General features: G+C 43.1%; 1 protein-coding gene across 4 annotated transcripts in view; it reads left to right on the top strand.

Moving 5' to 3' along the window:
- Nucleotides 1-185: 185 nt before the first annotated feature.
- Nucleotides 186-18,437, top strand: part of glcci1a (glucocorticoid induced 1a) — a 32,133-nt gene continuing 13,881 nt past the window's right edge. For 2 of the 4 annotated variants that reach the window (XM_024395538.2, XM_024395541.2), the window contains exons 1-2: nucleotides 186-1,037; nucleotides 17,999-18,147. In XM_024395538.2, coding sequence (XP_024251306.1) covers nucleotides 632-1,037; nucleotides 17,999-18,147 — 555 coding nt within the window. In that variant the 5' untranslated portion in view covers nucleotides 186-631. The remainder of the gene's footprint in view (nucleotides 1,038-17,998; nucleotides 18,148-18,437) is intronic. The other 2 variants (XM_024395540.2, XM_024395539.2) reach the window with 2 other exon arrangements.

Genomic DNA, 18,437 nt, shown 5'->3' on the forward strand with positions numbered 1-18,437 from the left:
AACTCTGCAACCAATCGCTTGCTCGAGAGCAGTCTATCTTCAGCCAACTTCAATGAATCGATTGGTGGATGCATAGTGTGCCCGATGACCTCGTCCTTCTAGTATTATATTAACCAATCAGAGGTTTACAGTGAGTTATTTTGTCCCGCCCTGGTCTGTCAGCCAGTAGTTTGCCAGAGGAGGGACACTGGAAAGGGATTGCGCGTTGGAAGACAGACGACACAGAGACATAGCTAACTAGCTAGCTATGTTGTTATAGCGCTTTTATAAGTGAACTTAGTGATTTAAATAGTTTTGTTCGATATGAAAATGTTTAATTGAGTTTTTCGAGAATGCATATTTGTTGAAACACTTCAACATGGACAAGTAGAAGAAAAAGTGAGAAAATGTAGTAGCTAAGCTAACTCTGGGCAGCTTATTAATAACTAAACTCAACTGGACTTTTACAAGAACAAATGTTCCAGCTTTTTTGGGAAAGTTACCAACTTGCTTTATCATGTAACATTGATATATTTGAGTAAACAAACGAAAGTACTCGCAAGTAACTTGAGGCTTATTCAAGATTTAACTTTGTATATTTGTTTTTGCCAAGTTTGTGAACTGGAAGAGTTGCACTGTGGCAATCAACATAATGTCAACAGCTTCATCAGCAACCAACTCAACCCAACAGCAACAACAGCGGGTCAAGCGAAGCGGTGACAGCGGGGTCTCCCCAACCATCTCTCCGGCCGGCTGCAGCAACGGCAGCACCACCACGATCCGGTTGCAGCCTATTCGTGCCACGGTGCCATACCAGCTCTTGCGTGGAAGTCAGCACAGCCCAACCCGCTCCTGCTCCTCTTCCTTCACAGTCGCGAGCAACACAGAACCGACATCGACGTCCCCTTGCAACAGTCCCTCCAGCCCGACGCAGCTGCTGCTCGCGAACCCGGGTGGAAACGGCTCGGTGGAGGGCAGGCTGGTCGCAAGGCAGAGACGCTCGCCGCCGGACAGCAAGAGCTCACCTGAGCGGTGTCCGATCTCGCCTGTTTTCAAAGGTGCAGTAGTGCCGTTTGTCCACCATTTATTGCATCCAAAGCTAGACAGGCTAGCTGTTGCTATAGCTAGCAAGCTAATTGGGTCAGATCGGGGTCTCTGCTAGACGCATCAGCATCACTAGCACGCAAACACATTTCTGTGTTTATAGGCCAATCCAGATATAGCAAATAACAAACCTAGCTAACCCTGAAAATGCTGAAATTTATTGCGTATGTCATATGAATTATTATGGACCCAGTATCCAAATGTTGTCATGTTCAAATATCGAGGCGATGCTTTGAAACCAGATATGTACTATGTTGTTTGATTTGCAAACTAATGCTTTGGGCTTTCGATTTCTGTATCCGTGGCTATTATGGTGACGATGCAGTTACTGTACCTCCAGGCCAGCGCGCGGCAGTTGGATAAACACGACTTGTTCGTCGTATTAAAATAAATGAATAACTGCAACCACATCGGCGGACATGTTAAAAGTATTCAATCAATATTATTCATGATTAGAGTGACATGGAAATGTATTTAGGTATTTTCTCTGAAATGGACGCTTGTTTACCAGCGCGAAGGAATGGAAATAATTACGTCGTTGACTGGAGAAGGTCGCGCGCTTATGGCAACACTGGGGCCTAGCAGGAGCGAGCGCATCTCGAGACGTAAACACGATAATTCTATTGCAAATATGAGTGCTGCTCTTGCTCGTTGCAAATAAGTTTATCTAAAGCTGTAGTGTTATTTGCCACCTTAGAGTCAATTGCACTCTCCTGTATTTGACAGGTAGGTAAATACATCCATCTAAGAGGTGAAATGTGATTAGGGAGTGCTATTCTTTCCCAGAACGTATGATGGTATGGATTCTTGAAGAGGTAGAGACTGTATTCCAATCCATTTCTTTAGCTACCAGGTCCACAATATACTCTCTCTGTGCACCCTCTCTCAAAATAGGAGACCTTCGTAGCCTAGGTGTGCAATGCGGATTCTGCAGGTTTAGTAGGACTGTCTGCTGGTAGTAGTACTGATTGAACAGCGGGATACCACTGCCCAGACCCCTAGAAAGCCTTGACCTCTCTCCATGTCAAGCTAGATATTATGCAATATGGTGCAATATGGTGAGGTCACAGATCATCACAGAGTTTCTGTACTTTTTAGGTCGGGGGCATTGGACAGGGGGCACCACGACCGGGTTTGAATGGAAAAGGAGGCCTTAACATGTCTTATCATACAATCTCTTAAAAGCATATGATATTCAAAGGGCTAGATTTCTCATCTTTAACAGTTTGTCATTTGTACTGTAGTATTTATGAATTTGAGCTCAGGTCTAGCATGTAGGGTCTAGTCTCCAAAGAATGACAAGTGACAACCACATGATAGAAAAAGTAATTTGATACCCTCTGTGTTAGTATGCCATGCGTATGCAGTCATTGTTGATGGCCCTATGTGTTATGCAGTCATTAGAACTCATCTATTAACATTAGAGGTCGACCCATTATGATTTTTCAACGCCAATACCGATTATTGGAGGACCAAAAAAAGCCGATACCGATTAATCTTAATCAATAATTATTAATAATAATGACAATTACAACAATACTGAATGAACACTTATTTTAACTTAATATAATACATAAATAAAAATGTATTTAGCCAGGTTAACCCACCGTTCCTAGGCCGTCATTGAAAATAAGAATGTGTTCTTAACTGACTTGCCTAGTTAAATAAAGGTATACATTTATTTTTTTAAACGGCAAAATCAGTGCCCAAAAATACGGATTTCCGAATGTTATGAAAAATAGAAATCGGCCCTAATAAATCGGCCATTCCGATTAATCGGTCGACCTCTAATTAACACTATTTAGTTCCTACATTAGCATTAAGGACTCCCTGAAAAACACTGGCCATTGTTACTGAGTGGACTATCCTGGTTAAATAAATGAAATGAGGTAGTGCTTTGGGCCCAGTCTGTGTTGGTTATGCAACATGCACAAGTCTGTGCGTAAGTAGGTGTTTGTTTGATAATGGGTGACAAGCAGGCAAGCTCACACTCTGGTTTGTCACTGCTGAAAGCGTTCCTTGGTTCAGTGTGGCATGTTCTGACATTCCATCACATTAAAAAAAGGTAATGTTCTGAGAGATGACATCGTCATGCTTAAAGACCAGGAAAACCCCTGGAGAGACACTCCCACAACATTCTCATTCATCTTGACTCAAAGGCCCTTTTAACACATAACCTTTAGCTGAAACTAGCTTATATGAACCAAAAATAACAGGAAGGTGTTTAAAACCATCTGTTTAAAGTTGACTGACACTCAGTCAGTTCTGTGTCGGAGGTAGGCCTATATCCTATCTATGGCTTTCTGCAGAGACAGGCCTAACTCATTGCTACAGGGTTGTTATGTTAAGGCAATGATTTTGTACTGCTTCAACCTAACATATATATGTTAGGGACATGAGTTGCTTGCATTTCCATAGCATATTGAATCTGGGCTCATATTCCACCATGTATGGAATAATCAATACCTTGTTGTATAAAAAGGGGGGATGTTATGGTTACAGGTCTTTAAGCGTATAGCTTGTAAAGCAGGCTTATAGAGGACTGCAGGCTGGGAGTGATTTAGAATACCTTACTCCTGCATGAACAGCTTTAATGTAGCCGTTTTTATCATTAAACCTTTTATCTTCAGGTAGTAAGTTGGGGGCAGTTAAACTTTCTAGCAATTTCTTGTAGTCACCCCTTTATGGCCGGTTTCCTGGACACAGATTAAGCCTCAGTCTGGTCCAGGACTAAAAAGCATATTCAGTGGATATTCTGCATTCAAAGTGTTTCTGTACCCGAGAAAATTGCCCCTCGTGTCAAGTTATGAACAAATGGGACAGTGAATATGTTGACGTAGGCATTATATAATCTAGTCTATGTTCCTTTTGACACCTGAAGTCATTACCTACAAGGGACTTGTGAATTCTGTCCAGGTATAACTTCAGAGAGAGCGAGGGTTGTAAACTACGCGGAAAAGTGTGTGACGCAACAGTTAATGAGCCAGTTCACCACGCTCTCGTGAAGCTGTAAAACAAAGACATGGCAGCTTCCTGTAATAGGCTTGGCATTAAAGGAACACAACACAACAACAACCACCTACTTCCTGATGAAAGGATCCATACTGCAGATCTGTGAGCTACGTCCTATATTAAGCTAGTGCACTACTTTTGACCAGAGCCACAGGCTTCCAAAATGGCACATAGTGCACTACTTTTGGGCAAATCTATAGGGCTCTGTCATGCTCAGAGCCTGCTCTGCTAGTGACAGTCTTTGTGCGACCCTGTGCTGAACTGTCAGCCACACTTAAAGTGAGAGAGGGATTATGAGTGATTAACACATGACATCATCACCTTGAACCGAGAACACAACCTGTCTCTCTTCCAAACTCCAATATGGGTCAATGTTGCCTTTAAATAATAAGGGGTTGAATGAATGAGTTAGTCGTGCAGATAGAGAGGGATTGCGTATCTTGCATGAATGCTGAGCATTCAACCTCTGGAAACACCAGGATTGTGGGTTCAATTCCCGCATGGATCACATAGCCTACACACACTCAAAATATATGGATGCACTAACTAGTGTAAGTGGCTTTGGATAACAGCGTCTGCTAAGTAGCATGTGTTATTGTACTATTAACCCCCTTTTGTAAACCGTTTAATACTGTACGGATACACAGTGAGAGTGATTTCATCACCTTTATTTAAGAACTATCATTTTGAATCATCACATACTTTTCTGTCACCAATGTCAAATAAATGTCCCATTCTACATAGAAGGCTTTCATCTTGGCTAGAGAAGCTTGTATCTGCGACCAGACCCAAGTGTTAGGCTATTTCAACTTATTTATTTCGTTGTTTACATCTCTATTTTTGGCCTGGCTGAAAAATCATTGACATTTCCGGAAAGCATATGCACACAGGGCATCATTCCAAAGTGGGAATATGTGTTTTTCTTTCATTCTTGTTTTATGGTATGGCTCTCAATGTAGAGGCCTGGTTGGACTGACACCCCAATGCTAACATTTATTTTAAGTTAAATACAAAATGTATAACTAAAATATAGTTGCATAAGTATTCACTCCCTTTGTTTAGGCAAGCCTACGTTAGTTGAGGAGTACAATTTAGATTAACAAATCAAATGATGAGTTACAAGGACTAATAATAGATGTTGACATGATTTTTTGAATGACTAACCCTTCCTCTGTCCCCCATACATACAACTGTCAGGTCCCTCAGTCAAGTATTGAATTTCAAGCACAGATTCAACTACAAAAGACCAGGGAGCTTTTCAAAAGCCTCATAAAAGAGGGCAGTGATTGGTAGATGGGTAACAATAACAAATCAGACATTGAATATCTCTTTAAGCATGGTATAGTTAATAATTATGCTGTGGATTATGTATTAAACCACCCTTACACATCAAAGATACAATCGTCCTTCTGAGCTGAGCTGCAGGACAGGAAAGAAACTGCTCAGGAATGTTAACAGGAGGCTATTGGTGATTTTAAAACAGTTGGAGTTTAATGGCTGAGATGAGAGAACTGAGGATGGATCAATAACATTGTAGTGACTCAAACAGAGTGAAAATAAGAATACAAATATTCCAAAACACACAACAAGGCACTAAAGTAATACTGCAATTAAAGGAAAAGAAATACACTTTTTGGATTAAATGCAAAGCCTTCTGTTTGGGGAAAACCCAACACATACGTGAGTAACTGCCTCCTTATTGTCAAGCATGGTGGTGGCTGCACCATGGTATGGGTATTCTTTATTTAACTAGACAAGTCCATTAAGAACAAATTCTTGTTTACAATGACGGCCTACTCCGGCCAAACCCGGACAACGCTGGGCCAATTGTGCGCCGCCCTATGGGACTCCCAATCACAGCCGGATGTGATGCAGCCTGGATTCAAACCAGGTACTGCAGTGACGCCTCTTGCACTGAGATGCAGTGTCTTAGACCACTGCGCCACTCGGGAGCCCACTTGGGGTATGCTTGACAGCGTCAAAGACTGGAGAGTTTTTCAGGATGCAAAGAAGCAGGATAGAGCTAAGCACATTCAAAATTCTAGAGGAAAAGCTGTTATGTCTGCCTGACACCAGACACTGGGAGAGGAATTCACAAATCTCTTATGAAACTTACCCAAGAAGACAGCTTTAATTGCTGCTAAAGGTGTTTTTTTCATATGTTATTTACTCAGGGGGGTGAATACTTATGTAACCAAGCTATATTAGTGTTTTATTTTTCATTCATCTTTAAAAAATGTTTAAATATTTCTTCCACTTTGACATTACATAGTATTTTAAGAAGATTTTTGACAAAAATTACAATTAAATACATTTTAATTACAGGTTGTAATGGTAAAATGTGGAAAAGTCTAAGGGAGTGAATACTTATGCAAGCCACTGTAAGTAGCCACATAATGTAAACCTGTGCATTTTTCCCCTGGTCTGATAGATTGGTGAGAGATATGCTATAGTAATGGTTACATTATAGTCAATATGCTATTGTAATGGGGGCTATAACCATATTAGGGTTATTGAATGACTTGAGACTGATGGTTATTGCATGTGTTAGCTGTTGTTTCTGTCACATATGTAACCTAGGCTTAAACCTGTGACATTGTCCTGTTAAGATAAGTTTTCCATATGTAAGCCTGTGTTCCCTTAAACATTGTTCTGGTGTGATGTGGGAGAGTTTCTCCGTCAGTCAACACCATTCCTTTCTCTCTGTTCGTTCCCCCGGTAATTGCCATCTATCACCTTAATCTAAGTCATTGTGGGTGTATTTGATACATAGTTGGTCCTTGCCTCACCAATGTTCAGCAGTAGGTGTTAGTCTATGGCCTGAGGAGAAAGTATGTAGGTTTAGAAGAGTCTTTTAACTGCCATGACGTGTCTAGTACTGTATAGCACTGTATTGTTGTAACTGTCACGTGGCTTTATTTAACAGGCTTACTAGGCCTATTCCATATAGTATCGTATTCTATATTTTCCAGCTCTGTTTAACTATTATTTTTAAAACTGACTGCAGATTGGCCTTAGCCTGGCATCCAAACAGATTACGTTTTAATCGTGAAAGCAGCCTTCCGTCTGGTTTAACCAGTCTAGTTTGGCTCTTTTTCCTTCATGAAAGTCTCCACTTTAGGCTTAACCTTGTGAAACCTGACCTTAAATGTTGGATGTTATTTTGATAAGGCACTTTGAAGAGCTCAGCTTGAATGTTTATTCTTTGTTATCTGACTGGTGCCTATTTTGAACCTTCCTTGTGACAGTGTGTCACATCACATAGCTTTGAAGAAGACATCGTAATGTCTGTTTTGAATGTTTGCATATTGATCCATTCCCTTACAGTTTTCCCCCTCGTGTGATAGGGATTTACGCTTCGTTGCAACAGATATAATCAAACTGATCTTTGTTTTTCTCGTTCCCTTATGTTGATATGAATGCTTGTATTGCCGACTAGACCTAACCGTTACAGGCACAGAGCTGGTGTGAGGAAGGCCTACACTCATAAGGTGTCCGCATGCTTCAGTTCGGCTGACACCTAGCTGAGCTTGCATACTCCCTTAAAAGACTGCTTGAAAAATGAGAAAAATGTGGCAATAGTACTGTTTGTCAATTTTGAGACTCCATAGCCATGATACACTTCCTCAAAATAATCAGAGGTAATTCAAGAAATATCTCTTTCATTTTGACGTTTTTTGCCGAACAAAAGTTTGTCCTGCAGTTTTGCATCTGACTAGGATGTTTGGTGCAGTATATCCCTAGTGAAAATAATTTGCATGAGGACGAGTCGTCTCTCATTTAATGACAACAGGCACTTCATTGACGAATCCCTACTGTTGACCAATTGCTGATGAGGGGGTGTAGACTTATGCTCTTGACTTTGGCTTGCCTTGAGAATTTTGTGTGTGCACCCGAACAGCCGAAAAACCTTTGCTGAAGTCAAAAACCAACAAAACGTCACAAAATGCCGTCATAATAAATGGTCGAACTGATTCTGCTGGGAAGCATGCGGACGCCTTGAAAAAAAGGGTTCCAAAATCCATTTTGTTTCCAGGTAGAACCATTTTGGGTTCCATGTAGAACCCTCTGTCGAAAGGGTTCTATCTGGAATGAAAAACGATGCTACTTGGAACCAAAATGTTATACCAGGAACCAACCAGGGTTCTTGATAGGGTTCTGCTATAGGGACTGCCGCAGAACCCTTTAAGGTTCTAGATAGCACTGTTTTTTTCTAAGAGTGTAGTAGAACAGCAAACATTTAAATGAGCAAGTTACAACTCATACAAATGAAATGATGGGAAGCCCAATAAGTTTGAAGAGGAGTGTCTTAACGATTTGACCTGCGATATAGATCAAAACTTTTGGGTGAACTGTTGGAATCATAGAAATAACATGATTTATATTAAGAAGCAAAGTGGAAAGCAGCATAATTTTTGTTTGGAACAGTCTGTTGACTGCATTTGACCTAACATAACAGCATGCAACTGTTCCTCAAGAGGAGAGAAAAATGGAATAAACTATAAGAACAGACATTGCACTTGGCTGAGTGGCATTTGAAAATATTGTGATATATATGTGATGAATTTCTTGCAATATGGATTTTGCACATGTCAATATTTTGTGATTTTGAATGTGAATTAGATTATAATGTGACAATTCTAAAGTATCCCAGAGCTTTTGTGTTTAGTCGGAAAATAGACTTCACGACAGTCAACCAGACATGCTGTTTTAGCTTCCTGAGAAGAAACACAAGTAACATCTTTCAAGAAGAGCTTAGCGTATTATTTCCTCTTTCTTACTTCCTGTTACTTCTTACTTCTTCTGACCTCTGCTTCCCTGATACAGCTAACTGCTGCTTGACATAGTGTGTCAGAACACAGCCAAGGCCTTACTAGAAGTACCCTCAGAATGCACTAGTATTTACCTGTAATCCAGTGGATTTTCCCCAGGTGACCTTGTCCTGTGCCTTTCTCAGTGGGATCTGATCCCACTAAGGCGTACAGGACCTGTCAGTCAGCGCAGGGGCAGGTTAAGGGGGCCAGCCTCCCTAAGCCCACCTAGTACACTTGAGGGCAAAACACTGCTGTGCTAATGTCTTTGAAAAACATGTCAACCTCTTCCCTCAAAACCTCCGATCATAGCCGCACATCAAATCAAATGGTTTTGTCAAATACAAATGGTTAGCAGATGTTAATGCGAGTGTAGCGAAATGCTTGTGCTTCTAGTTCCGACAATGCAGTAGTAACCAACGAGTAATCTAACCTAACAATTCCAAAACTACTACCTTATACACACATGTAAAGGGATAAAGAATATGTACATAAAGATATATGAATGAGTGATGGTACAGAACGGCATAGGCAAGATGCAGTAGATGGTATCGAGTACAGTATATACATATGAGATGAGTAATGTAGGGTATGAAAACAAAGTGGCATCGTTTAAAGTGGCTAGTGATACATGTATTACATAAAGATGCAGTAGATGATATAGAGTACAGTATATACATATACATATGAGATGAGTAATGTAGGGTATGTAAACATTATATTAAGTAGCATTGTTTAAAGTGGCTAGTGATGTATTTTACATCAATTTCCATCAATTTCCGTTATTAAAGTGGCTGGAGTTGAGTCAGTGTGTTGGCAGCAGCCACTCAATGTTAGTGGTGACTGTTTAACAGTCTGATGGCCTTGTGATAGAAGCTCTTTTTCAGTCTCTCGGTCCCTGCTTTGATGCACCTGTACTGACCTCGCCTTCTGGATGATAGCGGGGTGAACAGGCAGTGGCTCGAGTGGTTGTTGTCCTTAATGATCTTTTATGGCCTTCCTGTGACATCGGGTGGTGTAGGTGTCCTGGAGGGCAGGTAGATTGCCCCCGGTGATGCGTTGTGCAGACCTCACTACCCTCTGGAGAGCCTTATGGTTGTGGGCGGAGCAGTTGCCGTACCAGGTGGTGATACAGCCCGACAGGATGTTCTCGATTGTGCATCTGTAGAAGTTTGTGAGTGCTTTTGGTGACAAGCCGAATTTCTTCAACCTCCTGAGGTTGAAGAGGCGCTGCTGCGCCTTCTTCACGACGCTGTCTGTGTGGGTGGACCAATTCAGTTTGTCCGTGAAGTGTACGCCGAGGAACTTAAAACTTACTACCCTCTCCACTAATGTCCCATCGATGTGGATAGGGGGTTGCTCCCTCTGCTGTTTCCTGAAGTCCACAATCATCCCCTTTGTTTTGTTGACGTTGAGTGTGAGGTTATTTTCCTGACACCACACCCCGAGGGCCCTCACCTCCTCGGTGTAGGCCGTCTCGTCGTTGTTGGTAATCAAGCCTACCACTGTAGTGTCGTCCGCAAACCTGATGATTGAGTTGGATGCGTGCATGGCCACGCAGTCATGGGTGAACAGGGAGTACAGGAGGGGGCTCAGAATGCACCCTTGTGGGACCCCAGTGTTGAGGATCTGCGGGATGGAGATGTTGTTACCTACCCTCACCACCTGGGGGCGGCCCGTCAGGAAGTCCAGTCCCCAGTTGCACAGGGTGGGGTCGAGACCCAGGGTCTTGATGACGAGTTTTGAGGGTACTATGGTGTTAAATGCTGAGCTGTAATCGATGAACAGCATTCTCACATAGGTATTCCTCTTGTCCAGATGGGTTAGGTCAGTGTGCAGTGTGGTTGCGATTGCGTCGTCTGTGGACCTATTTGGGCGGTAAGCAAATTGGAGTGGGTCTAGGGTGTCAGGTAGGGTGGAGGTGATATGGTCCTTGACTAGTCTCTCAAAGCACTTCATGATGACGGAAATGAGTGCGACGGGGAGGTAGTCGTTTAGCTTAGCTTTCTTGGGAACAGGGACAGTAGTGGCCCTCTTGAAGCATGTGGGAACAGCAGACTGAGATAAGGATTGATTGAATATGTCCGTAAACACACCAGCCAGCTGGTCTGCGCATGCTCTGAGGATGCGGTTGGGGATGCCGTCTGGGCCTGCAGCCTTGTGAGGGTTAACACTTTTAAATGTTTTACTCACGTCGGCTGCAGTGAAGGAGAGTCCGCAGGTTTTGGTTGCGGGCCGTGTCAGTGGCACTGTATTGTCCTCAAAGTGGGCAAAAAAGTTATTTTGTCTGTCTGGGAGCAAGACATCCTGGTCTGTGACGGGGCTGGTTTTCTTTTTGTAATCCGTGATTGACTGTAGACCCTGCCACATACCTCTTGTGTCTGAGCCGTTGAATTGCAACGCTACTTTGTCTCTATACTGACGCTTAGCTTGTTTGATTGCCTTGCGGAGGGAATAGCTACACTGTTTGTATTCGGTCATTTTTCCGGTCACCTTGCCCTGGTTAAAAGCAGTGGTTCACGCTTTCAGTTTTACGCGAATGCTGCCATCAATCACGGTTTCTAGTTTGGCAATGTTTTAATTGTTGCTATGGTACGACATCGTCAATGCACTTTCTAATGAACTCGCTCACCAAATCAGCGTATTCGTCAATGTTGTTGTTGGAATCAATGCGGAACATATCCCAATCCACGTGATCGAAGCAGTCTTGAAGCGTGGAATCAGATTGGTTGGACCAGCGTTGAACAGACCTGAGCTCAGGAGCTTCTTGTTTTAGTTTCTGTTTGTAGGCAGGGAGCAACAAAATGGAGTCGTGGTCAGCTTTTCCGAAAGTAGGGCGGGGGAGGGCCTTATATGCGTCGCGGAAGTTAGAACAACAATGATCCAGGGTTTTACCAGCCCTGGTTGCGCAATCGATATGCTGATACAATTTAGGGAGTCTTGTTTTCAGATTAGCCTTGTTAAAATCCTCAGCTACAATGAATGCAGCCTCAGGATATGTGGTTTCCAGTTTGCATAGAGCCAAATAAAGTTAGTTCAGGGCCATTGATGTGTCTGCTTGGGGGGGTAATATATACGGCTGTGATTATAATCGAAGAGAATTCCCTTGGTAGATAATGCGGTCGACATTTGATTGTGAGGAATTCTAAATCAGGTGAACAGAAGGACTTGAGTTCCTGTATGTTGTTATGATCACACCACGTCTCGTTAATCATAAGGCATACCCCCCCGCCCCTCTTCTTACCAGAAAGATGTTTGTTTATGTCTTCGCGATGCGTGAAGAAACCAGCTGGCTGTACCGACTCCGTTAGCGTCTCATGAGTGAGCCATGTTTCCGTGAAGCAAAGAACGTTACAGTCTCTGATGTCTCTCTGGAATGCTACCCTTGCTCGGATTTCATCAACCTTGTTGTCAAGAGACTGGACATCGGCGAGAAGTATGCTAGGGAGGGGTGCGCGATGTGCCCGTCTCCGGAGCCTGACCAGAAGACCGCTTCGTTTGCCTCTTTTACGACGTCGTTGTTTTGGGTTGCCGGCTGGGATCCGATCCGTTGTCCTGGGTGGAAGGTAGAACACAGGATCCGCTTCGCGAAAGTCATATTCCTGGTCGTAATGATGGTGAGTTGACGTTGCTCTTATATTCAGTAGTTCCTCCCGACTGTATGTAATGAAACCTAAGATTACCTGGGGTACCAATGTAAGAAATCAAATGTAAAAAATACTGAATAGTTTCCTAGGAATGCGAAGCGAGGCAGCCATCTCTGTCGGCGCCGGAAGTTTTTTTGCAACACAACAAAATACCAACATTTACTCAATACTTCCTAGTTATGAGAAACTTCAGCGTAGGTCAAGTCCTCCATAAATCAGAGGTGTTATTGTGCACTTCACCAGTCTGTTTCATGTCATACTGGAATGTTGTTTTTAGAAACCTGGCCTGTTTGGTCAACTTTGCTAAAGGCCTATATATACGCTAGCTAGCATCGTGTGAGTTGAAAGTTTTTGTTTTTGAATATTCTAGTCCCTTACAAGGCCACAGGGTTAGGATGGTGTAAATATTGTTGTTTCTGAGTGTTGCTAGAACAAACACACAGCCCTTGACCCAGATCCTCAGGTCCCAGGGAGCCTGGAAAGAGCCTTGGGGGTGTGTGTGAGGTATTTTTATCAGGTGTAGGGTTGCCTCATCATGAAGGCTTGGCCGTGAGGAAGGATGGGCTGGGCTGCTCCAAGGGTAACCAAGTCAACCTGCAGTCTCTGACCACAACACTGTGACATTGTTGTTTCAGTCTGCATCCTCACATATTGCCTCTAAAAAATATATTGTGGGGATTCTAAAAAGTGTTTCTGACTGTACATAATGTGGTGGATTGGCATAGTAATCTGATCTGTTTTTTAATAGATTATAAGCGCAAAAGTAATGTACTGGGTCAGACAGCAGACCTATCAGCTTGCTGCCAGCTCTTACCAAACCTTTGGAAAAAATTGTGTTTGACCAAATACAATGCTATTTCTCTGTAAACAAATTAACAACAGACTTTCAGCATGCTTACAGAGAAGTGCACTCACCGTGTACTGCACTGACACAAATGACTGATGATTGGTTGAAAGAAATTGATTATAAGAAGAATGTGGGAGCTGTACTGTTAGATTTCTGTACAGCCTTTGAAATTATTGACCATAACCTGTTGTTGAGCAAACGTACAGTACCAGTCAGACGTTTGTACACACCTACTCATCCAGGGTTTATTTTGTACTATTTTCTACATTATAGAATAATTGTGAAGACATCAAAACTATGAAATAACACATATGGAATCGTATAGTAACCAAAAAAGTGTTAAACAAATCCAAATATATTTTATATTTGAGATTCTTCATGACAGCTTTGCACACTTAGCATTCTCTCAACCAGCGTCATGAGGTAGTCACCTGGAATGAGTTTCAATTAACAGGTGTGCCTTGTTAAAAGTTAATTTGTGGAATGTCTTTCCTTAATGAGCCAATCAGTTGTGTTGTGACATGGTAGGGGTGGTATACAGAAGACGGTCCTATTTGGTAAAAGAACAAGTCCATATTATGGCAAGAACAACTCAAATAAGCAAAGAGAAACGACAGTCCATCATTACTTTAAGATATGAAGGTTGGTCAATCCAGATAATGTCAAGAACTTTGAAAGTTTATTTTTGTGTAGTCGCAAAAACCATCAAGCGCTATGATGAAACTGGCTCTCATGAGGACTGCCACAGGAAAGGAAGACCTAGAGTTACCTCTGCTGCAGAGAATATGTTCATTAGAGTTGACTGTCTCTCATGAGGACCGCCACAGGAAAAGAAGACCCAGAGTTACCTCTGCTGCAGAGAATACGTTCATTAGAGTTGACTGCATCTCAGATTGCAGCCCAAATAAATGCTTCACAGAGTTCAAGTAACAGACACATCTCAACATCAACTGTTCAGAAGAGACTGTGTGAATCAGGCCTTCATGGTCGAATTGCTGCAAAGAAACCACTATTAAAGCACACTTGCCTAGTTAAATAAAGGTGAAAAAATGTCAAAATAAGAAGACGCTTGCTTGGGCCAAGAAACACGAGCAATGGACATTAGACCGGTGGAAATCTGTCCTTTGGTCTGATGAGCCCAAATTTGTGACTTTTGGTTCCAAACGCTGTGTCTTTGTGAGATGCAGAGTAGGTGAACGGAGGATCTCCGCATGTGTGGTTCCCACCATGAAGCATGGAGGAGGAGGTGTGATGGTTTTGGGAGGCTTTGTTGGTGACACTGTCCGTGATTTATATAGCATTCAAGGCACACTTAACCAGCATGGCTACCACAGCATTCTGCAGCGATAAGCCATCCCATCTGGTTTGCGCTTAGTGGGACTGTTGTTTGTTTTTAAACAGGACAATGACCCAACACACCTCCAGGCTGTGTAAGGGCTATTTGACCAATAAGGAGACTGAAGGAGTGCTGCATCAGATGACCTGGCCTCCAAAATCATCCGACCTCATCCCAATTGAGATGGTTTGGGATGAGTTGGACCGCAGAGTGAAGAAATAGCAGCCAACAAGTGCTCAGCATATGTGGGAACTCCAAGAATGTTGGAAAATAATTCCAGGTGAAGCTGGTTGAGAGAGTGCCAAGATTGTGCAAAGCTGCCATCAAGGTAAAGGGTGGCTACTTTGAAGAACCTCAAAACCCTTGCATGAGTAGGTGGTGTCCAAACTTTTGACTGGTACTGTATGTGTTATGGCTTTTCAACCTCTGACATATCGTGGATTCAGAGCTATCTATCTAATAGAACTCAGATTGTTTTCTTTAATGGACGCTTCTCTAATGTCAAACATGTTAAGTGTGGTATACCGCAGGGCAGCTCTCAAAGCTTTCTACTCTTTTCTATTTTTACCAATGACCTGCCACTGGCATTAAACAAAGCATGTGTGTCCATGTATGCTGATGATTCATCCATATACGCATTTCGAACCACCACTAATTAAGTCACTGAAACTCTTATCAAAGAGTTGCAGTCAGTTTTGAAATGCTTGGCCAGTAATAAACTGGTCCTGAACATCTCTAAAACTAAGAGCATTATATTTGGTACAAATAATTCCTGAAGTTCTAGATCTCAGTTGAATCTGGTAATGAATAGTGTGGCTGTTGAAAAAGTTGAGGAGACTAAATGACTTGGTGTTACTTTAGATTGTAAACTGTCATTGTCATAAAATATAGATTCAGTGGTTGTAAAAATGGTGAGAGTTCTCTGTAATAAAGAGATGCTCTGCTTTTTTGACACCACACTCCACAATGCAAGTCCTGCAGGCTCTAGTTTTATCATATGTTGATTATTGTCCAGTCATATGGTCAAGTGCTGCAGCTGGCCCAGAACAGAGTGGCATGTCTTGTTCTTCATTGTAATTAGAGAGCTAATATCAATACTATTCATGCCAGTCTCTCTTGGCTAAGAGTTGAGGAAGACTTGACCACATCACTTCTTGTTTTTGTAAGAAACATGAATATGTGGGAAATTCCAAATTGTTTACATAGTGAACTTGCCCACAGCACTGACACACACGCTTACCCCATTGGACATTCTACCAGGGTTCTTTTCACACTCCCCAGGGCCAGAACAAATTCAAGGAAACATACAGTATTATACAGGGAAGTCCCTTCCATCTCATGTAGCGCATGTGAAACCTGGTTAAAACAACGCCTCTCCCCCATGTGACCTACTTGTTGTGTGTATGTACTGACATGTATGTGGAACTGATAGATGCACACTACATGTTAATGTTTTTAAGTGTACATTATATATATAAAAGTATTTGGACACCCAAATAAGCTATTTCAGCCACACCCGTTGCTGACAGGTGTATAAAATTGAGCACACAGCCAGCCATTAAATCTCCATAGACAAACCTTTGCAGTGGAATTGCCTTACTGAAAAGCTCAGTGACTTTCAACGTGGCACCGTCATAGGATGCCACCTTTCCAACACGTCAGTTTGTCAAATCTCTGCCCTGCTAGATCTGCCCTGGTCAATTGTAAGGGTTGTTAGTGTGAATTGGAAACGTCTAGGAGCAACAACGGTTCAGCCGTGAAGTGGTAAGCCACACAAGCTCACAGAACAGGACCGAGTGCTGAAGCGCAGCACATAAAAATCGTCTGTCCTCGGTTGCAACACTCACGAGTTCCAAACTGCCTCTGGAAGCTACAAGAACTGTTCGTCGGGAGCCTCATGAAATGGGTTTCCAAGGCCAAGCTTCCGCACACAAGCCTAAGATCACCATGCGCAACGCCAAGCGTTGGTTGGAGTGGTGTAAAGCTCTCGGCCATTGGACTCTGAAACAGTGGAAACTGAAATTCTCTGAAATGATGAATAACGCTTCACCATCTGGCAGTTTGATGGACGAATCTGGGTTTGGTGGATGCCGGGAGAACACTACCTGCCCCAATGCCAACTGTAAAGTTTGGTGGAGGAGGAATAATGGTCTGGGGCTGTTTTTCATGGTTCAGTATAGCCCCTTGTTCCAGTGAAGGGAAATCTTAATGCTACAGCATACAATTACATTTTAGAAGATTCTGTGCATCCAACTTTGTGGTAACAGTTTGGTGAAGGCACTTTTCTGTTTCAGCATGACAAAGCCCTCGTGCACAATGCGAGGTTCATACAGGTTTGTTAAGATCGGTGTGGAACAACTTGACTGACTTGCACAGAGCCCAGACATCAACAGGGTCTCTAACACCTTTGGGATAAATTCGACCTCACTAATGCTTCCATTCAGCCACAAGAGCAAGTCCCCATAGCAATGCCCTAACACCTTCCCAGAAGAGTGGAGGCTGTTATAACCGTAAAGGGGAGACCGACTCCATAATAATGCTCATGATTTTGGGATTGAGATGTTCGACGAGTAGGTGTCCACATACTTTTGATCATGTAGTGTATGTAAATTGTAAAGTATCTTGTCTGTCATGTTTTTTTCTTTTCTTTTTTTTACCCCTTTTTTCTCCCCAATTCCGTGGTACCCAATTGGTAGTAGTTACAGTCTTGTCTCGTCGCTGCAACTCCCGTACGGGCTGCAACTCCCGTACGGGCTCCGAAACACAACCAAGCCGCACTGCTTCTTGACACAATGCACATCCAACCCGGAAGCCAGCCGCACCAATGTGTCAGAGGAAACACCTTACACCTGGTGACCTGGTCAGCGTGCACTGCGCCCGTCCCGCCACAGGAGTCGCTAGTGCGCGATGAGACAAGGATATCCCTGCCGGCCAAACCCTCCCTAACCCTGACGACACTGGACCAATTGTGCGCCGCCCCATGGGCCTCCCGGTTGCAGCCAGCTGCGATAGCCTGGGCTCGAACCCAGAATCTCTGGTGGCACAGCTAGCACTGCGATGCAGTGCCTTAGACCACTGCACCACCTGGGAGGCCACTGTCTGTAATGTTTTTATCGTTACATGTCAGACCCCAGTAAGGCTAGCTGTCGCCATTGGTGTTGTCTAATGGGGATTCTAATAAATCGTTGCCTGTGAGAGCCTCCTCAAATAAAATGTCTCATCCTCCTCCTCTCTTGCACACCCTCTCTCTCTTTCTCTCTAGTAGAGAGGTCCAAGCCCCAGCAGCGTAACACGGGAGCCATCCGGCGGACTTCCTCCCTGGGTACCATCACCGGCCCCTACCTTACCGGCCAGTGGCCTCGTGACCACCACGTGCACTACCCCTCATGCATGAAAGATAAATCCACTCAGGTAGGTGTCCCCTCAATTCCTGTCCCCACTATGTGTCATGTTTTATCTGGTTCCCCCACTGAGATGAATGAATGACTGTACACTATTCTTTGTGCATTAAAGACAAATCCACTCAGGTAGGTGCCTCCCCACTTCCTGTCCCCCTAACCTATCCTTCATGTGTCACGCTTTGTTCAGTCCCCCTACTGAGATGAATGCATGTGGCATTTAATTCAACGACAAAGACCTAACGATATTCCAGCTAGAAGAAACTAGGTTTATTGATAGCTCTGGTTTGCTGATCTGCACAG

Source organism: Oncorhynchus tshawytscha, linkage group LG31 (assembly GCF_018296145.1).
Source record: "Oncorhynchus tshawytscha isolate Ot180627B linkage group LG31, Otsh_v2.0, whole genome shotgun sequence".
Lineage (NCBI taxonomy): Eukaryota > Metazoa > Chordata > Actinopteri > Salmoniformes > Salmonidae > Oncorhynchus > Oncorhynchus tshawytscha.